The sequence below is a fragment of the Hippichthys cyanospilos genome, chromosome 3, assembly GCF_059441005.1.
Source record: "Hippichthys cyanospilos isolate Australia breed blue-spotted pipefish chromosome 3, RoL_Hcya_1.0, whole genome shotgun sequence".
Classification (NCBI taxonomy): Eukaryota; Metazoa; Chordata; class Actinopteri; order Syngnathiformes; family Syngnathidae; genus Hippichthys; species Hippichthys cyanospilos.
This window is the reverse complement of record NC_142371.1, coordinates 20,573,659-20,591,030: the sequence shown is the minus strand read 5'-3', so window position 1 is coordinate 20,591,030 and position 17,372 is coordinate 20,573,659. Positions and strand designations below refer to the sequence as shown.

At 39.0% G+C, this 17,372-nt stretch overlaps 1 protein-coding gene across 2 annotated transcripts in view; it reads right to left on the bottom strand.

Moving 5' to 3' along the window:
* The window catches only part of LOC148426212 (mannosyl-oligosaccharide 1,2-alpha-mannosidase IA), a 136,921-nt gene that overhangs the window by 1,256 nt on the left and 118,293 nt on the right, over positions 1–17,372 (bottom strand). Inside the window, exons 5-11 of one of the 2 annotated variants that reach the window (XM_088410250.1) lie at positions 15,661–15,754; positions 12,544–12,671; positions 12,360–12,453; positions 9,327–9,442; positions 5,576–5,795; positions 2,697–2,869; positions 972–1,087 (exon numbers count right to left, since the gene is read on the bottom strand). In XM_088410250.1, coding sequence (XP_088266376.1) covers positions 972–1,087; positions 2,697–2,869; positions 5,576–5,795; positions 9,327–9,442; positions 12,360–12,453; positions 12,544–12,671; positions 15,661–15,754 — 941 coding nt within the window. Of the gene's footprint in view, positions 1–971; positions 1,088–2,696; positions 2,870–5,575; positions 5,796–9,326; positions 9,443–12,359; positions 12,454–12,543; positions 12,672–15,659; positions 15,755–17,372 lie in introns of both variants that reach the window. The other variant, XM_088410251.1, reaches the window with a different exon arrangement.

Genomic DNA, 17,372 nt, shown 5'->3' with positions numbered 1-17,372 from the left:
TAGGCGGGGGACACCCTGAACTGCTTGCCAGCCAATCGCAGGGCACACAGAAACTAACAACCATTCACGTACCCAATCACACCTAAGGGCAATTTAGACTGTCCAATTCACCTGCCTGCATGTTTTTGGAGTGTGGGAGGAAGCCGGAGTGCCTGGAGGGAACACACGCGGGCACGGGGAGAACATGCAAACTCACAACCATTCACACAACCAATCACACCTAAGGACAATTTAGAGTCTAAATTCCAATTTTAAGGTCCAATTCACCTGCCTGCATGTTTTTGGAGTGTGGGAGGAAGCCGGAGTGCTCGGAGGGAACCCACGCGGGCACGGGGAGAACATGCAAACTCACAACCATTCACACACCCAATCACACCTAGGGACAATTTAGACTGTCCAATTCACCTGCCTGCATGTTTTTGGAGTGTGGGAGGAAGCCGGAGTGCCCGGAGGGAACCCACGCGGGCACGGGGAGAACATGCAAACTCACAACCATTCACACACTCAATCACACCTAAGGACAATTTAGACTGTCCAATTCACCTGCCTGCATGTTTTTGGATTTTGGGAGGAAGCCGGAGCGCCCGGAGAGAACCCACACGGGCACGGGGAGAACATGCAAACTCACAACCATTCACACACCCAATCACACCTAAGGACAATTTAGACTGTCCAATTCACCTGCCTGCATGTTTTTGGAGTGTGGGAGGAAGCCGGAGCGTCCGGAGGGCACCCACGCGGGCACGGGGAGAACATGCAAACTCCACACAGGAAGGCCAGAGCCAGGTGGATTTGAACCTTTGAACTGTGAGGCGGACGTGCTATTCACTGCACCACCGAGTTGCCCAGAAAAAATACCCATGTACGATATTTCACAATTTTTTTCACAAATTCAGTACGTACGGTCATTTTTGGAGTAGGTTTGCTCTTATATCTTTTACATTAAAAAAAAAAAAAAAAAAAAAACTTACTTGAGCGTTTCTGAGAGGAAAAAGCTCTGCTGCATGTTGTCATGGCTGTCGGTCAAGGTGTAAACGTCACGGATGCCCGAGAAGCCCGACTCCACTCGGCAGTGCCGCTCCAGCGCCTGAAAACGGGACAAGATCAAAAAAAGATCGGCAAAGTTTTTGTTGCCTATGCCATTTAATGTGGTCGGAACATAACTAAATTTTGATGATCAGAAAAACTTCCGTTCCACCAACTGGCGTGTTATCATAAAAGATATGAAAACTGTAAGGATCCATGCCCCAAATCAAACAGGAACTCGGCCATTTTGGGATGAATAAGAACATTCAACAACCAGCGTTTTGATAAAATACTGCATTTTTTAAAACAATAAATCGCAACAGATTATAAGGTGCAAAAGTTTAAACAGATTTTTTTTGAACGCAAGAGTGCCCCCTGGTGGCAAGTAAAATAGCAGTGTGAATTCCAGAGCCAGCATGTTGTTAAAATACTGCATTTTTTCGAATTAGGAATCACAACACATCATAAGCGGTACCAACAGAAATTTATCAGATCAGCAAATCTATTTATGATATGTGAGAGTGCCCCCTGGTGGCAAGTAAAATAGCAGTGCAAATTCCAGAGCTAGCCTTCTGATAAAACTATATATTTTTTTAACTATGTCAGATTATATGAATCACCAACAAAAATGTAACAGAAAATTGATTTTTGTCATGTGAGAGTACCCCCTAGTGGCGAGTAAAATAGGAGCTCAAACTCAAATCAATACTTCAATAGTGTCTTCTTTTGTCTCCCTTTGTTGACTGGGAAATTGCCACTCTCATCATGGCTTAGAAAACAAAAACTGCAGATGAACTATACTAGACTCTAAGCCACAGGGTTCAAATCACGAGAAAAAAATCCAGCGCCTTATAGCCTAAAATTGACAGAATCTGTTTTTTTTTCGCTGGCACTTGTAATCACATTCAAACGGCGCTAGTATACCTGAGAAAGACACTTCCAACGTACACCCCGGCGAACGGAAACATGCCGAATGGGGAGCGTCCGAGCTAGCCGAGCGGATTAGAGCGCCGTTAGCTACAAAGGACTGCCTCGCGCACGCTAATTAGCCGCAAGACCCTGACGCGTTAATGCTCCGTGTTCAACCTTTGTGCCGGCTAATTAAAGGCCCGATTGGCGCTTTTGACTAAATTAAAGCTAAATCCATCACGCTAAACCTCGGTTCTTGATGACAGCTAATGTACGCTAATAATAGGCTGCCACGAACTAGCGTCACCTCGGGCTTTAATCTGCATGATAGCGTGTAGTGCCACTTCCAGAGGGTAATTAAGGATGCTAATGGGGTTTAGCATGAAAGGTGAGTAGTTCATTATATGTTGGTTTAATGGAACATTCTAAGCTGACACATTCTTTGATTACTTTTTACGTGTGCTCTTAGAGCATAGGTGTGGAAATCTAGTCCTCGAGGGCCGGTATCCTGCAGGTTTTCCGGTTTTCTCCCCTCAACACAACTGATTCAAATGATTAGCTCATTAGGAAGCTAATTTTAGGTGTGTTTAGGAGAGAAAAGCGGAAAACCTTCAGGATACCGGCCCTCGAGGACTGGAGTTCCACACCTGTGTAATGGAGCATACGGAAAGGATGGTCATTTTAACGGTCAAACACACAAACATTTCGTTGACAAAAAAAAGAAAAAATCAATTTCAATCGATTTTGTTGTGTATTTTTACCTCCACAGCTTCCCATCCCCACTCCCTGTACTTGGGGTCATGGGTCAGCCGCCACATGTACATGTAGCTCTCGATGACCTCGGGCCTGAGGATGTAGTATCGGTCGCTCAGCCGCGTGGCCGTGGCTTCGGCGCCGCTGTCGAAGCGGAACGCTTCGGGTCCCAGTTTGGTGGCTGGAAGAGGAAAGAAAAAAAAAAAGTGTCATTTGCGCAATTTCGCCGACAATTTTAAATAGCTGATGACCGATTTTTCATGTTGTAAAGTTAAACAAATACATACTAACTTGAAAGAGTCAAATATACCACCTGTATTTCATGTTTTTATTGTTGTACACATTAGGGTTCCAAATATACGGTATTTTTATGATCAACTCATTCAATGATTCCAAAGACCCGTTTTTGCACGTGTATGTTTTTTTTGTTTTGTTTTATGTTTAGAGTTCGAGCTTTCAATCCCAGGTATTTATGTGTGTGTGTGTGTGTGCGTGTGTGTGTGTATATATATATATATATATATATATATATATATATATATATATATATATATATATATATATATATATATATATATATATATATATATATATTATATATAGGCTAAAAATAGATGTAATGTAATTAAGTACAAATGCAGTCATACTTTATGTTAGCTTACTGTAGTAGTAGTAGTAGTAGTAGCAGCAGTAGTAGTAGTATTTAAAGGCAATACGACAGGAATAGATTACTAGAGAAATAGATTTCCTTTTGTTGACTAGGTACTACAGTAATCGATTATTTTAGGAAATTCGGCACTAATCAGTTAATTTAGTAATGAATCGATTACTTTAATGGTTTACCACTGAGGTACTTTGGTACGAAAGTCATCGATTTTTAATTTAATCGATTACTTAGAAATAGGGCCCTCCACAATTCAGTGCAACTTAGTTCTCATTCATTGCACCTTATCAGATTACCTTCAAAAACTATTATAAAACAAATTTTCAGGGCTAACAGCCCAAAAAGTTTTCTTGCATTAGCAAAGCCCAGAAAGAAAACGATGATTCGGGAAGATAAAAAAACACAAACAAACAAACACAAGGGCGAGCACAAACCAAACGAAGCCGTTCTTTATCTGTCAAAGAGTGGCCCAATCTGCCCGTCGCAATCAATGGCTATAACGACAATGTTTGCTCATTAAGCGGCAGCTAGCCACGTGTCACCAACAATGTGAGTTTTTCTCTCCGAAAGGACATGTGGAGCGGAGCTTTTCATTTGAGTCACTCAAGCGTCACTTGAGCACACTTGAATTATTCCACTCCACTCAAAATATGCCAAGGACGCTCCAGCTTTTGAGCGGCTATCACTTAAAACTCGACAAAACTTGGGAGTATGACTCCAAGTGTGCCGACGTTTCGCCACATAAACACATACGTTTAACAAACAGCGCTAGGGCTAAAATGCTATGGGTCCCAACAGAAATGTTTGTAGTCGCAAATATTGTGCAAAGAAAAAAAAAAAGGATAAAGTAAGTCTAAGGTTCAAATTGCATTTACAAGACGTGAGCAAAAACCAGCAACAAACAATAACAAATGTCACAGTAAAGCAGACACGTAGCATCCATCATCGTTGTCTTCATATCGCAACCGTTGATAGTCCATTTTGAAAGAAAAGTTTGCTTTTTATTTGGGGTGCTCGTTTCTTTAGCTTCAACGCGTTCCATGTGTTCCTCTTTTCGAGCTTCCGAAGTCTTTTGTTTTCACTTTTTACTTTCTGGCTCATCGCTATCTTATTATGTATTATTTCACTTTTCACTGATGAAAAAAAAATGTTGAGTTGATGTTTTTTTTGGGCTGAAAGATAGCCCTTTTTAAGAAGCGTTTTTTCCCGAGAGCAACGGCACCTCGGGTAAAAACGAGACAAAGTGACCTGCAAGATCAAAACAAACATGGCGGATGAGGTTGGCAAAAATATATGTACCGTATTTCCCGCACTATAAGGTGCACCGGATTATAAGGCGCACCCTCAATCAATAACATATTTTCAAACCGTTTCCATATATAAGGCGCATCGGATTATAAGGCGCACCCTCAATTAATGACATATTTTCTAACTTTTTCAATCACAATATAGTAATACTCAAAGTAATAACAATAATAACTCAAAAAAAACTCTAAACTCTCAATAGCATAATAACTCAGTGTCAATATGACCAACCTCGTTTAACTGTAAACACACAAAAGAAACAGGTAAAGCTTACTTTATCACTTCATTCCACATCTACCAATCCCAATCTCAATATAGATCTGTATATAAGGCGCACCTGACTATAAGGCGCACCATCAGCTTTTTAAAAAAAAATTAAGGCTTTTAGGTGCACCTTTTAGTGCGGAAAATACGGTAAGTGATCAAGTTTAATGAATAAAAAAATAAATGGACGATGATTAGCACAGTGAGTATTCTCTAGTAACGAATGATTTTTGCAAAATACAGTAATTTGTAACAACACGAGCAATAAAACGCAAAAATATATTGTCCAAAACTTGGTTATTAAATAAAATCTGCTGTATTCAGAACATGTACGGTATATGAACACAATACTGGAAAATGCAAAAACATGGTCCAAAAACTGGACTGTTTGAGTGAGATTGAAAAACCCCAAAGTGTCATAGATTTGAGTCTTTCTGAGCGTCTCCTGAATGTTTTTTTTTTACTTTGTATCCCGCTTATCTCCATCGGATGCATTTCACTCTATTTTCCACGGCTATTCACCTTCTTTTTCTTATGGACGCCAATCTTTCGTAATTACAGCCAAACTCATTAAAACAAAAAGTCATTCGACACGTCGCAGTTTTGGACCCAGCACCGTGTAAATAAGGACACGGGTCAGATTTGCGTTGTTACCTGAGCGATCGTAGCTCTCATGGCAAGTGTGCGTGACCTCGGCCGCCAGGTCAAGGTAGTGCTGCCGCTTGTCGGGCGGGCCGTCGTCGGCGCCGATTCCGATCATGCCGCCGGAAAAGCAGGCCAGGTGGCCCATCTTGTGGTCCAGGTTTCCCCCCCGCCACTCCGCCATGTAGGTCAGGCCGCCGGGCGACTTCTGCACCAGGTTGTTTTCGATGGCCTGCCAAACAGCCCGCCATTCGTTGATCTCAAACCTACGTTATGGCACTTTAAGGCACAGGTGTCAAACTCCAGTCCTCGAGGGCCGGTATCCTGAAGGTTTTCCAGTTTTCTCTCCTAAACACACCTGATTACGCTTACTAATGAGCTAATCATGTGAATCAGTTGTGTTGAGGAGAGAAAACCGTAAAACCTGCAGGATACCGACCCTCGAGGACTGGAGTTCGACACCTATGCTTTAAGGAATACGTGAGGTTCAAACAGGGTTTCTGTAGCATCAGCAAGTCTAGTTTAATGCTTTTAATGCCGTGATGGGTCTTTTCAAACTGAGAGAATATCAACTGGAACATGAAGCAACACCTTGCTAAATTGTGTTACACAGCGGTGCCTCTACATACGAACGTCTCTTGTTATAAAAAAAGAAAAAAAATACGGTTCCGATACGCCTCTAAAAAAATGTCTGCTCTACTTATGGAAAATTCAGATCATGAGATGACTTCCAGAACTAATTAATTTCATTTCATTTTGCTTTTGGAAATGAATTGGAACCTAAAGCAACTTATGGCTCAAAATGACATTTTTTAATTCCAATCTAATATTAATTTTATGTAATACTACGTCAAAAAGATACCTTCGCTGCACCTACTATTGTGGCCCGCGATCCACTGCCATTAAACGCCAGTCAAAAGTTTGAAAACACCCCGCATTGTTGACGAATACGCGCGTCAAAACGAAGGCGTTTCCAAACTTTTGACTGAGAACGCCGATCATAAAATGAACACATCTTGATCCGCCTTAATACAACAAGAGCAAATGAAGCCATGCGTTTTATACTCATCTTATGAAAAGCTAATCAGGGAATAGAATAATTGGGTAAAAGGCGCTCTTGCTCCACGCGCTCTTTTAATTAGCGCCGTTCTTTTTATTTAAATGCCACACCTAATGAGTTGCACTGCGACTTGGACCTTCGATCTCGCCCGCTATAAACACACACACACACACACACACACACACACACGGCCTTTTAACTTCATCTGACAGCGTGCGCACACACTCGACCTGAGCCGTTGCCGTCAAAGTAAAGCAACTGTTCAATGGCCGTTCATATAGCAGAATGGATCAACGTAAAATGCATCCATCATGAGGCATTGGTTATTTTTTAGACATTTTTTGGACCTTATTTAACATCCATTCATTACCTGTGTTAGTGTGTGGCTTGACTTTTCAATGATCTGGAGATGCAATTTACTGCCTCTGCCTGGGCTTGATTTAAGCCCCTATAAAAAAAAAGTCTGATATTTTTTCCTTTCTTTTCATTGCCATTTGTCCCTATACAAAAAAAAAGACAATCTGATTAGACCTCAAATTTTTTTGAAGCTGAATCTCAAACTAGTTGACCCATTCTTGTGTCTAAACTTAGTTCCAGCCTAGCTACTATATATATATATATATATATATATATATATATATATATATATATATATATATATATATATATATATATATATATATATATATATATATAAAATGAATTCTATCTGGTTAGCTAACTTGTCAAATCACAAACACGCATCATAGACATTGACATAATCAATTTCATCGAACATTACCGGAGCCGCAGCCGTATGGCATCAAGAGGAATCCAGCTCGGTCCTTTCATCAGATATGTATACATAGGTCTGATGCCTCTGAATATTTTGAGCAGTTGAAAGTTAAAAAAGATATTAATCAGTGCCTTTGTTATGACCCATAAAAAGCAGAGCCATTTTTTGGAAGAAAAGTAACATGTGTATATATTTTTCACAAGCTAACAATATGCCCTTTTTTCTTTTGCTTAAGATGAGTTCTTCTGACTCCTATTGTGTTTTGTTGTCAAGTTCTCCTATTGATAAATCATTTGAACTAAATGGTCATGCCATGTCAAAATTTACATGTCACCATCCGGATGAAATTTCAGCTCCATGGTGTATTATTTTAATGTGTTCCTATTGTTGTGAAATGCGTTTAGTGTAAAGATCAAAGTAAATGTGAACAAATGTGTAAATGTAAACTAGTGTGCACGTAAGATTTATCGTAAAGACGTAAACTAGTGTACATAATATATAATAATGTCATAATACAAAAATATTACAAAAAGATTATGTTCGAAATTCCACTTTTTTTTTTCTTCAATTTATTCGCACGTCCGAACTACACTTTATCACATAAAAGTCTGAAGTTAGGTCACATTTGAAAAGTTCCAAGTAGAACTTATTAACAATCTGTCAAAACTTTTGAAAAGTCTTAAATGTCAAGCTATGCGGGTGCAAAGTTAAACATGCGCCGTAATTTTAAATGTGGCATCCAATGGCCTTATTACATGCTAAATTGGCGGCGAGCGACAAATACATTCAAATTCAAACCTCTTTCATCCCGAGGCAACTATATTTTGCCAGGCCCCCCACAGTAGATGCACTGAATATAAATAAGATTATTATTGATGCAAATTGTATAAGTATACCTACACATGTATCCTTTTTAACATTAACAACAGAAAACTGCAATATAAATCAACTTTCAACAACTGTTAATTATCTTTATCGCTTTTATATGGGTTATAGCTTAGTCTAAAATGGAAAAAAAAGAATCAAGTGCACCAAAGTGCCTGAAACTAAAAGAAAATGATGACAATTATTCTTTTATTGCAATTACATTCCACAAGACAAAAACAAAGCCTTTTTCCAGGGATCATCCGCGCCCCCCCCAGGGGGGCCCCACTATTTGAGAAGCACTGCCTTAGAGGCATACAAAACCTGGATGACGGTTTGAGTGCAAATGCAATTGTGTTTCTGCCAGTTTGAAATCACACAAACTTTTATTTTGATGTTTTATGATGACTTATCAAATTCAAATTGGCTGCCGTGCTCCATCGACGAAAACGAACCCTTTGCGTTTTAGCGTCGCCCATCTGTCGAAGACCATTAGCGCCATTTCGGTCGCAATCGGACAAAATCTCTAGGGCGAGTCCGCCTTTGAAGGACTCGTGGAAAGGGCCAGAATGAAATTGAGCCTAAAACGTTGGCTTTAAATCAAACTGGCACACTTTGCTGCCATGCTCCGCCCACAAAAATGACAAAAAATGTCATCCGTCTAAATCCAGTCACTCAGACAGGTTTTTTTTTTTTCTTTGTATCCAAACGCCTGGCAGCTCAACGAAGCTTCTCTAATTTCATGATTCTACGTGACACCGTCTGGGTAGGGTGGGAATTGAAATAAAAAAAAAAAAATGTGGGGAGTGTGACTGAAGCAATTGACAAGCATGATTAAATATCAACGTGCGCGCGACCTGGGAGCAAACAGAGTTAATGAGCTTTTTCTTATTGACACATGCTTTACGAAGCCCACCGGCGGACGGGAGGATTTGCTTCCTTTAATTTAAGACGGACTCCTTGGTCACGCTCGTGTTTAATTAACCAATATCGGTCACGCCGGCTGAAATGGTCGAATACTGATTTTTAATTGCGCAGCGTTTTTGAGTAGATGGCTTGCATACCTCCATAGCGTTGTAGTACATGTTCTTGGCGTCCTCGTCCGTCTTGTCCGACATCAGGTACGACTTGATGAGGTACTCGTAGAAACTGTCCCCCAGACCGCCGATGGACACGTGATCTGGGATGAAATAAGTAGTAAGTGGCGGGACGCGACGCAATCGCTTCAAATGGAAAGAAAATAAAATCACTCTGGTATTTTTTTTTCCAATCCTCTCATCTTTACATCAAATACATTTCACATCAAAAGGCAAGTGTTGAAAGAATCGTGACATGTCAAAGTTAAGGTTTTTTTTCTCCATTTTTTCCTTAAAAAAAGTCTCTAAAAACTACGACCAAAATGGAGATTTGCCAAATTCTGCCGATGCCTGTTAACGTGCAGTAATCATAAACCAGAGTTTTACATCATTATTTCTCGCCAAAGATGCCGATGACGTTAAGAGACGGAAGTTCTTTCTGACCGGACAGAATTTGGTGAAACTACTGACACCTAGCGGCTTGGCATTCTTGTAAATGAACAAAACTCCATTATGCGTATTCATGTAGCAGCAACATTTATTTTGGCTCATGTATGGTGTATCATGTAGTATCTGTTGAATAATAAATCAACAACAATCTTAAAGTCAGTCAACTAACATATAAACACTTAATCTATGAATTTACTGTATTTTTAGCCGACATTAGCGGGTTAGCAACAACTAACAACAACTACTAACTATAAAGTGGAACCTCACACAAACGAACACATAAAAAGAATAAACACTCATCGCTTACTAAACATAGGCAGTAGCGTGCGTTATCAACATAAATGATAATAAACTGTAAATATGAGCTTACGTTGTCATTCACTACGTCACCGCAACGAGCCGAATGAGGCACAGAGAACGTAAAACAGGAAACAGAAATGCAACGCGACCCGACAAATTAAAAGCATGCGTTTCAAAATAAGATAAGTCACGAACTCTAGCGGTTGAAAAATTCTCAACAGTTGTTAACTAATATTACTTAGTTATTTCATGAATACAGTTCTGTATATTGTACGTTTTTGCCTTTCATTTTTTTCCATTTTTTGCACATTTTTAAGTTATTTTTTTTTGTAAATATTTTTAATTTTAAAGTATTGAGACCGCAAAGTAGGAGGGATCACTGCAAATCACTTTTTCTATATTGTGGCCAAAACAGACGCGAGTTAATTGCAAAAAGTTAGATTTTCTGTTCTGTGCTTATGATGAATTTTCCCCCATTTGTTGACAGTACAATTAAACGTTCTGTCGCGCTAATTCAATGCATGCCTACATTGGCGTTTTGTGAAGGTGAGACCGTGCCTGCGTCACAGAAGCATCAACGCTCTCCGCTCAGCCGTCCGTCAATCGCTCCGCTTATTAATGCGCGGCATCAAAGCGGCGGCCGCAGAGCTCCTGCCGCTTTTGCCTTATTGAAATGATAATGAATTCAATTACTTTGGAAAATTGGATCCTTTCCGATTTACCAGAAAAGGCGTGAAAACGATCAGGGTGGCGAGGGGGGGGGGGGCGAAAAGCAGCCATTCCGCATGAATAACAGAGGCTAATTGTTGCTAGTTGTCTGCGTTATCGCACTAAAATGGAGCGAGTGTGCGTGCGTGCGTGTCTTGCGCGCGCGTGTCAAGGACAAACACAGCGAGCGGCGTTGGGAGAACATTGCGTGGGAGTCGCATGCACGCCCCCGCTGAAATATCATATTCAGCTATGAATTTCAATGTGAACTCAGAGAGACGCTCATGAGGAGTTGCAGTATACCCAGAATATTAGGGACACCTGCAGTATGCAATGACAACATTGGGACAATTTTTTTATTAACCTTGTGGCATTGTGTTACAAATTGCGGAAATTCCTTTGTTTTTTTTTATGATATCATAAAAGAATCAATGGGAAAAACACTAGGGAGCTGAAATTTCCAGGATATGATTAAAACATGTAAAATTTCAAAATGCAACGATTCTGACATTTATATGTGATTGCAGCTGGACGTGTGAGATTTTGTGTACAAAAATAATCATTGTCCAAATTTTGGACCATATAAAACCATTATAATTACAATTTTTGAGATGCATTTTAACCCTTGTGCACACACACTCATTGTATTTTTTTTCCTAATTTTGAAAATGCTTTTGAAGGCCTAATATTTATTTTATTTATTTACAACCACTCAAATTGTTCAGTGGCATCAGATCTGTCCATACAAATGAAGGTTAAATTCATGAACACCCACAAAAAAATTGAAAACTGGTATGGTCAGTCTTTGTAGTCAGTGACGTGATGAAGACATTTTTAACTGATCTCTATCGCCACCTACTGTCTTGAGGTGAAATTCAAGTCAACAAAGAATTTTCTGTGTGCTGACATAGTTTGACCGCCGCTCAACGGAATGTTGAAAAAAATCGCATAAAAATCAATTTAAAAAATCCTTTTAAGGCTGATTCAACAAATTTTTTAGTGTTTCAAATAATGCTAAGAAAATCGCTTCTATATTGTTAAAAATGATGACTAAGCGTTTCGATAGATGATTGTTGACTTATTTGTGTTTAAAGGAATGGTGACTTATCAGGCAGGATTGCCATCCATTTCCTTTTGTTAAATTTCACACATATGAGTATCAATCGAGAGGTATATTTTCGGCGATTTGTTTTCACAACGAGATCGATGCGCTTTTCGTTTGTGATTTTCACCTCACTTGTTCGATGAAGGCAATCAAAGCTGTTTTTTGGCGCCACCAACGCCTACGTTGAAAACAGTGGAGAAAAGCGCTCTTCTGCGCATTCTTTTGGCATATTTCTACTTCCACAAAATGAATCCAATTCACATCATTCCGATTTAAACGTATTCCAAAAATTCACAACATGCATGCTATTACTTTTGTCATTCGGATAAGTCACGGTTTTCCCAAAATTCTGGCTTTTAATTTTTTACCAAAAATGACCCATTCATTCCCAATGGGACACACAATTTCCCATTTTCATCGTAAAAATATGCAGTGCGATGTCATGCGATTAAACTCACGTTGAACCCAGTTTCCGCTGACCGGGCTTAGGAAATTGGGGTACAGGCCTTGAGGCTTCTCAATCTTATTCAGCAGTTTCCTGATGTTCATCACCTGCACAAATCATCACGAAAACCATCCAAATTTTCAGATCCTCATGCGTTTTGTTTTTTTTTCTTCAAAGTGTGCGGTTAAATATTTAACCTTCTCGGTGTAGACGGGGTCACCGGAAAGCTCGCTGAGGTGGACAAACTCCAAATGCAGGGTTCCGAACTCGGCCAGGATGCTACTCCCGGCCGACGCCCAGCCCCAACTCCAACTGCTGCCACTGCAACGCAACGCAAAACACACACAGACTAAGTCGCCACACACACATACAAAAACACCCAATAAACTTTTTGGGGGAGTTTTCAACTCATTCAAGACCAATGACGTATTTGTACGTTTTTTTTAAGAGTCCAAACATTCATTCACTTGAATACTTATATTTATTATTGATTTGCTAAGGAATGGTCTTAAAATTGCTGGTAGGAAATTAATTAAGGATTTGGTAATTAAGTCTAATGTAATAAATTAGTTTAGGTAGCTTAGTACTAATAACTATTAACTAACTAATAACTACAGTAATAAATTACTTTAATTTCTACTCACATGAATTAATACATTTCTTTTTAGACCCTCTTTTAGTCAAAACTTTTGGGGAAAAAAGGAAAATATATAGATAGGTACCTAGGACTGAATGTCTGGAAAAATACCGTATTTTTCTGGACTGTAAATCTCAACTTTTTCCTTATAATTTGATGACTGCGGATTATAGTTCAGTGCGTTTTATCAGTTTTTTTAATTTGTTTGTTTTTGCTAGCCAGCAGGAAACAATACGCCAGTAAAGCAAACAAGCGTATCTGTTGAAGGTGTCAATTTATGGAACAATAATGAAATGAAAATGAATGAAAATATGGTATGTTTTGGGGATTGCAAAAATTTTTTCAAAGGCATATAATGTGGCACAAAAGAGGCACTATAAAAATTTAGCAAGCCAATTGCTCTTTTTTTTTAACACAACAGGAAAAAAATACAACAAAATATATATTATATATATATTTGTATGTATATGTTATTAATATATAAAAGAAAAAAAGTTTTGGGCCCAGTACAGATCCCTGAAGGACTCCGAATACAATGCTGCCGGATACGGATCTGTACTGCCCCCATCGAACATACTGTGTTCGGTGAGTTAAATAGGACTTTAACCAGTCAAAGGCTATTCCAATTAATTTACTCTTAATTCGAAAAGAAAATATGAAGTTTCTGTGACGGTGTTTGAGATTTTCTGCTACTTACAGAAACACTGTCAGCCTTCACGTGCTTATACACTCTCTGAGAATTTTTTTTTTTTACAAAATCTATTTCATTTTGGAGCTCCTTCACCTCACGTAACCACCGATCACATGACACCCAGCCTCCGCCTCCTCCTCCTGATGCGCAAGAGAAGATAACGAAGCGGGCCGGCAGATGTCCGACCCCGCTCGGTTGCTTCCCGCCTGACGCGTAAAGCAAACGTAATAGCGAAAAAGACATTGTGTTTAAAGTCAGTGAAGCCGTGTTTGCCGTCTGTTTATTAGCCACTTAGCCGGGACACGTTAATGCTTCGGAACAGATGAACAGTCGACGCCGGCGCGCGGACTCTAATGCATGCAAATATTATTCGGGCCATTTTTGTTTACGCACATGGATTAGCGCCTAATCGAAATCACATCAACACTCGACTTTGCAGCACTCCGCCACATTAACTGGCGAGCGCGCCGGGCGGGCACTTTTTTTTGTTAAAGCGTATTAATAGAAAATCTTGCATGTTTATATTTGGATCGACTTCGGGCTTTGATGATGAAGATTTCCAAACCCCCCCAAAATGTTCCTTCAATCCATGTTGTGTAGTGTTTGTCCTCATTATGGCGGCCGGTAAACTGCAGCCTAAATCGATTCATTGAATTTAGGTGGAGAGTGTTTTCGGAATCTGTAAATAAGTACATAGGATTGAATGTCTGGGAAAAACGTAAAATGACGTCTGTGGGATTGAATGAGTTAATTGTTCTCTGTATTAAATCTCAGGGAGAATTAGGCAGATAAGGGACGCCGAGATTCGAATCGGGAAGTGTGAAGCAAACATGCTAACCGCTACTTTGCTTCTTTGGGTTTCTACTTTCTGTTTACATCGAAGTCGCGTCTGATTGTAACGTTTGACCAAATAAAGAAGTAGACTAACCTGCATATGTTCTTTGCGCTAGCCTTAAGCTAACCCCTGATTTGAAAAAAAAATAGAGCTTCAGCGCCAGTCTTTTGGCAGAGTTTATACACTTTACGTGTTTCGAATTTTTTTTTTGGTCCAGTTATAACTCAGTTTTGTTATTTTGGGTGTAATTCCACTGTCAGCCATTAGATGGAGTCACACTCTTGTGTTGAATGATACATTTGACAGAAGAATGTAAAAATGAAGTCCCATAATTCCCCAAATATAAGACGCACCTGTAAATAAGACTTAATTTACTCTGTTATTTTATATGTTACCGTGTATAAGACGTACCAACACTTTGGCAACAATATATAAACAATAGCAAAACAGAATAAATCTCGTCTTCGTAAATTATTCATGATTTCTTGTGTTCATGTTCTTAAATTATATATTTGTTGCGGGTAAAATTAAGTGTGTTTCAAATTTCCCACAACGTGAGCGGTCAGTGAACGCAGCACCAGTGTGACAAGCGCCAAGCAGTTTTTTTTACCTGACACAGCTCGGATTTATGTTGCCATAGATACCCGAAGATGCGGACCATCCATGCTCCATTAAGTATACAATAGTGTGTATATGCCAAAAGACAATTAATAAACAAGTAAATTGAATTTTCGTGTTTTATAATCGGAGCACTCAGCTCCTGCTAGTTCAATTAAGCTATGATGTTTCAAGCAATCTATGAAGACATCGAAACTTTTGCATGATTCTCTCCGTTTTAATCCTAATTATGTTTGTGACTTATTTCAACAAGGATGGACTCGGACGTTGATTCAGTCCGCTTGTTTCTTTTATCAAAAATAATGCGGTAACCACCTCAGCTAACCTGAGCAGCTGTTAGCTGCTAACAGCGACCTGACGTCCGCCCGCTAGCTCGTACCATTACGGTAATTATTGTAAGAATACGGCTGATATAAAAATGCACATCAATGCGTCAAAACTCGCCTTATGTGGCTGACAAATCAATCTTCCTTGAATGATATCGAAAAAAAAAATCATCATTTTTATTTTATTTTATGTTTTTGATGCTTACCTTCCCAAGTTGATAACTCCTCGCGGGATCCCCGTCGGCGTGTTGAAGGCCGGCAGCAACTTTGCACCCAACTCCAACACTTTAGTCTTGAACAGCTGCGACATGGCAGAAAAAAAAGCAAATTAGACCAATTAAACTCAAATAATAACTCTAAACTCTCAATAGCATAATAACTCAATGTCAATATGAGCAACCTCGTTCAAATGTAAACACGCAAAAGAAACAGGTAAAATTGATCAATTTATTCCCCATCTACCAATCCCAATCTCAATATCGATCCATATATAAGGCGCACCTGATTATAAGGCGCACCATCAGATTAAAAAAAAGGCTTTTAGGTGCGCCTTATAGTGCGGAAAATACGGTAATTTGTTGCGTTGAAGTTACCCTGTGATATTACAATGAATACCTGTATAATTACAGCAGCATTGAATGTTACAGTATTCACCTGTTATTCTCCAGTAAAATCCATTTATCAGTATGTTGTTGTAAATGCATTCACAGGATATATATTCATTACCGTGAAAGTCATGCAAAATTTCACAGTAAAATTTTAACAGTGTGGAGAAATGATAAAGAAAAAAAAAATCGATATCGAACCCAATGAGCATTCCAAGCAAGTGTCTTACTTGTGGACGCTGTCCTTTCAGAGAGTCCTTTTTTTTTTAAGTCTCTTTACTTTGGGGCCATGCTCTGGGCGGCCAAGGCCGAGGGCAGCTAATGGCTCATCAATCAGCAAATTGTGCGTTTAGTGTCCAGGAACAAAAGAGAGGTGAGTCAGGTGTGATATCGAAGAAGAGGAAAGAAAAGGCTCACAGGCAAAACGTTGGACGGGAGATCAATGATGAGGGGAAAGGAAAGTTGGGAATTGTTGGAAAAGGCGCACTGCTCCAGTGGCGACACAGTGAAGAAAAAAATAAAAAGTGTGGCATTGTTTTTAGATTTTGCAACTTCTGCCAGATTGCAAATTAGAATCTTACGTCACATGGATTATTATATAATTATATTTATTATAAAAAAATATATATATTTTGATTTATTTAACAGGGACAGTGGTCACAGTGGTCAAGGGTCAAGGGATCAAATCCACAATTTCTCAGTTAGGACGAAACCACTTTACCACTGAACCATGCACCCCCCCCCCCAAAAAAAAAAAAAATAAATAATATATGTTTTATCTGTTTTGGAACCCTGAAACTATATTATATTATATTATATTATATTATATTATATTATATTATATTATATTATATTAAATTAATTAATTAATTAATTAATTATATGGTTTCTTATTTTTTGATACTTTTTATTATTATATCATTTATTTTATTATATAATTATATTTATTATTAAAAAAATTAATTTGATTTATTTAACAGGGACAGTGGTCAAGGGGTCAAGGGTCAAGGGATCAAATCCACAATTTCTCAGTTAGGACGAAACCACTTTACCACTGAACCATGCATTTTTTTCAGGACCTTGTGTGTTAATTTATACCTTTAAAAAAAAAAAGAATAATAAAAATAGAAGTTAAAAAAAAAAAGACTGAGAAGATCTACGTGCGCGTTTATTTTCCCCCAAATTGAGGATGTTTGTTGACATTGAGCGAGACAAACACACCGGCAGATGCGTAAAGGTCAAAACTTGCTTGGCGGAGGTAACAACACATCCAGCGTGTGTAAAAATAACAAAAGGCCGTCAGTGGCGCTAGCT